The following is a 3577-nucleotide window of genomic DNA, read 5'->3' as shown; positions in this document are numbered from 1 at the left end:
CCCCCCCTGAAATCAATATCAGATTTCAGAAATTAAAAATGCTTTACTTTCAACACTGTTGGAACCTTCGGGAAATTCCAATGCCTCCACCACATCTAGAAGTTTTATATATAGAAGGGTGCGGTTCCTTGGATTCACAATCAAGAAGAAGATTATTGAGTCAGGTCTCTTCCTCTCTCATAGAAAGAAACAATTTTGTTTAACTTTCCCAAATATAATATATGACTAAATTTGCTTAACTAAAGTTTTTTAAATTTGCATCAGCTTGGAGAAATGTTTGGGCTTCCACAAAATATGGCATGTTCAAGGGGATCATTGCATCGGGACTCTGTTTCTAAACAGTGCTGCGATACATCTAAAATGTGTTCTGCATCTGACCTTCTTAATGATGAATATGGATCTCAGTTTAACCTTGTCCTTCCAAGAGCTAAGATTCCAAAGTGGCTCAACCATCAAAGTATTGGAAACTCCATATCATTCTCAGTCGGTAGGGAATCTCTAGCATTTGCTTTTTGTGTTGCTTTAAAAGTAGAACTGGAGGGTATTGGGGCAAATCGATTCGAAACTTTTATTTGTTCTATCTACATTTTCTTCAATGGTGATAAAAATGGTTTCTGTTCAAGTAGATTTTTTTTAGATTCATCATCTGTTACATGGTTTCACTATAGAAGCAATAGCTCATTTGACGGCATAGTTTTAGAGGATTGCAACAATGTTAAGCTTCTATTTGAAGTTTCAGATTATGATCCAAAATTGGCAAAAATTACAATAGAAAGGTGTGGGGCCCATGTAGCATGCATTTGTCCTTCTCGGAATCCTGCTGTAGATAAGATGGCCTGCGTAAGAATTCATGAAAGTTTAAGAGTGTCATTTCATGAAAACTTTAAAATGTTTTTATGTAGAGTTGTTGCTCGAAACCTCGTCAGATTCTCAAAAACCCATTGCCCTCTCTGTGAAATAGCAGAAGATTCGCTTTTACATCTATTTCAATGTTGTCCCTATGCCAAAGGAGTGTGGTATGGTGGTAGATGGGGTTTTCGAGTCGAAATGATCCTAGCTCAAACTGTAATGGAATTTGTTGAACATATAATTGACCCTCCAAGTGAGTTACTTGCAGAAAGAATCACCAAAGATGAGTTCACGCTATATGCAGTAATGGCAATGAAAATCCTTTGGATGGCACGAGAGGAAGCTTTGGTTTCAAATACTAAACCCACCATAAACCAATTAGTCCATCGTCTGAACAAACAGTATGACTTTTACTTGAGACCACTCACCAAAGAGCTAAACAGGGGAAGTGCTTGGACCAAACCATTTGATCAATTGTTAAAGCTTAATTTTGATGCATCATGTGATCAAAACAATGTAGGCTTGGCTGTGGTTCTCAAAGATCAAGACGGGAATGGGAGAGTGATTGGACGTGGCATAAACATCAACAGCAAGATGGGAATGCCATTGGCCAAAGAGGAGCGCAAATTGTGGTAGAGGGTACAAAGGTAAGCATTCCATGTATTTGATAAAATGTTTCTATGGGCTGAATGAATGAACTCACCTCTTTCTTTTCTAGAGAGGAGTTTCAGTATTTATATATATATATATATATATATATATACACGAATATATTTATTATGGTAAAATATAGTAAAGATTAAACAATTGGATTGCTATTTCTCTTTATTTTTTGTAGTCAGATGAATCTCCTCTAGAGGTACTCTTTATTTTGTTAGCTTGTTGTTGAGTATTTATCTTTTAGATTGTTTTGAATTACAGAAAACTTCATTGTAAATCTAGCTTGCAAGCCAAATTATGCTTTGACTTTGGCTTCTTCTTCATTTGGAAATCTGGTAAGATTAAGAACATTTGATGCTTTTTCTTAGGAAGTACATTCTCTCATTCCTTATTTACCAAGCCAAATTCTGTTAGCTTCATCTCATGTGCTGTCAGGTGCCTGTTTTGTGAGTGCAGATATTTTTATTTATGGCTAAGTCCATTGTGTCACGAGCAGAAGATTCATGAACCAGGGTGTGATCAGCCATCAAGCACTTTCTAGAATATGCCAAATGTCAGACTAACAACTAGAGGCAGACCTTCTGGAATTGCCACTACCAATTGTGACTGCTTCAATGACATGCATGATCAGACATCCTGCGTTTAATCTCCAATACTTTGAGTTTAAAATATGTCTGAGTAAGAAGATTTAGGGTATCAGAGCAATGTTCTCTCATTTCATCTATTAAAAATTGCATGCTGTGGTTTTTTCAGTTTAATTTTCTGTTCATTTCTTTTTACATAATGTCTATGATTTCAACCAACATCAATTTAGCTTAATAAAATATTGTTGCTTTAAGTCATACTTAAGTATAACCAAGCTGCTTGTCTTGTGATGTTACTCTCAAAGTAAGGGGCTGCATCTTGTTGGTGGTAGAGGAGACGTGATTGGTCAAATTTATAATTCTCATGATGATGTTTCAATCTTCAATTCTTTTTCATCGTAAATGCATACATGTGTGAAATTTAGCATTCATAAATTATTGAGTTACATATTGATTTCTTTAATTCTTTTCCTCTTTTGTTACAACATCAGTAGCAATTATTCTTTGGCTTTGCCTTTTGTGGAGACCCCTTAGAAGATTGGCTTTTAGTGTCACTAGAAAGGTTCCTAAGTCCCTACATGCAACCCATGTAGTTGAGTCAATTTATTATCATTTACTTTTCGCTCAGCTACATATGCCATTTTCAACATTCTTTACCTATATGAGGACTGTGTTATCATCTTTATGAGTTACAATGAGTAAATGGAAATACGTTGAATTTTAAATGCTTTTATTTTCTTGTAATATAATACATCAATGTAGAATGTATTTAATTTTTAGGGCATTTTTATGTTGCAATCGTAGAAATGGACCCCATTAACCCCATTATCTAATATACAAAATCACATAGAAAATGCTTATGTGTTGTGAAATATATTAAATAACCAAATAGAAGGACTATATTTCATCGTAAATGCATACATGTGTGAAATTTAGCATTCATAAATTATTGAGTTACATATTGATTTCTTTAATTCTTTTCCTCTTTTGTTACAACATCAGTAGCAATTATTCTTTGGCTTTGCCTTTTGTGGAGACCCCTTAGAAGATTGGCTTTTAGTGTCACTAGAAAGGTTCCTAAGTCCCTACATGCAACCCATGTAGTTGAGTCAATTTATTATCATTTACTTTTCGCTCAGCTACATATGCCATTTTCAACATTCTTTACCTATATGAGGACTGTGTTATCGTCTTTATGAGTTACAATGAGTAAATGGAAATACGTTGAATTTTAAATGCTTTTATTTTCTTGTAATATAATACATCAATGTAGAATGTATTTAATTTTTAGGGCATTTTTATGTTGCAATCGTAGAAATGGACCCCATTAACCCCATTATCTAATATACAAAATCACATAGAAAATGCTTATGTGTTGTGAAATATATTAAATAACCAAATAGAAGGACTATATTTCAAGAAGCTAATTTGGGTTTCGAAAATCTGATTCAGTGCTTTGAATAATTGAAAATTACCAAACTTGA

General features: G+C 34.1%; 1 protein-coding gene across 1 annotated transcript; it reads left to right on the top strand.

The window, feature by feature from the left end:
• Positions 1 to 360: 360 nt before the first annotated feature.
• LOC115964248 lies at positions 361 to 2162 on the top strand. The gene is made up of 2 exons (XM_031083602.1): positions 361 to 1496; positions 1771 to 2162. Exon 1 carries the CDS (start codon positions 361 to 363, stop codon positions 1483 to 1485), a length of 1125 nt encoding a protein of 374 aa, XP_030939462.1. The 3' UTR covers positions 1486 to 1496; positions 1771 to 2162.
• The last annotated feature ends 1415 nt before the right edge of the window (positions 2163 to 3577 follow it).

This window comes from Quercus lobata, chromosome 10 (genome assembly GCF_001633185.2).
Source record: "Quercus lobata isolate SW786 chromosome 10, ValleyOak3.0 Primary Assembly, whole genome shotgun sequence".
Classification (NCBI taxonomy): Eukaryota; Viridiplantae; Streptophyta; class Magnoliopsida; order Fagales; family Fagaceae; genus Quercus; species Quercus lobata.
The sequence above is the reverse complement of the archived record's forward strand: the minus strand, read 5'-3'. Positions and strand labels throughout refer to the sequence as shown.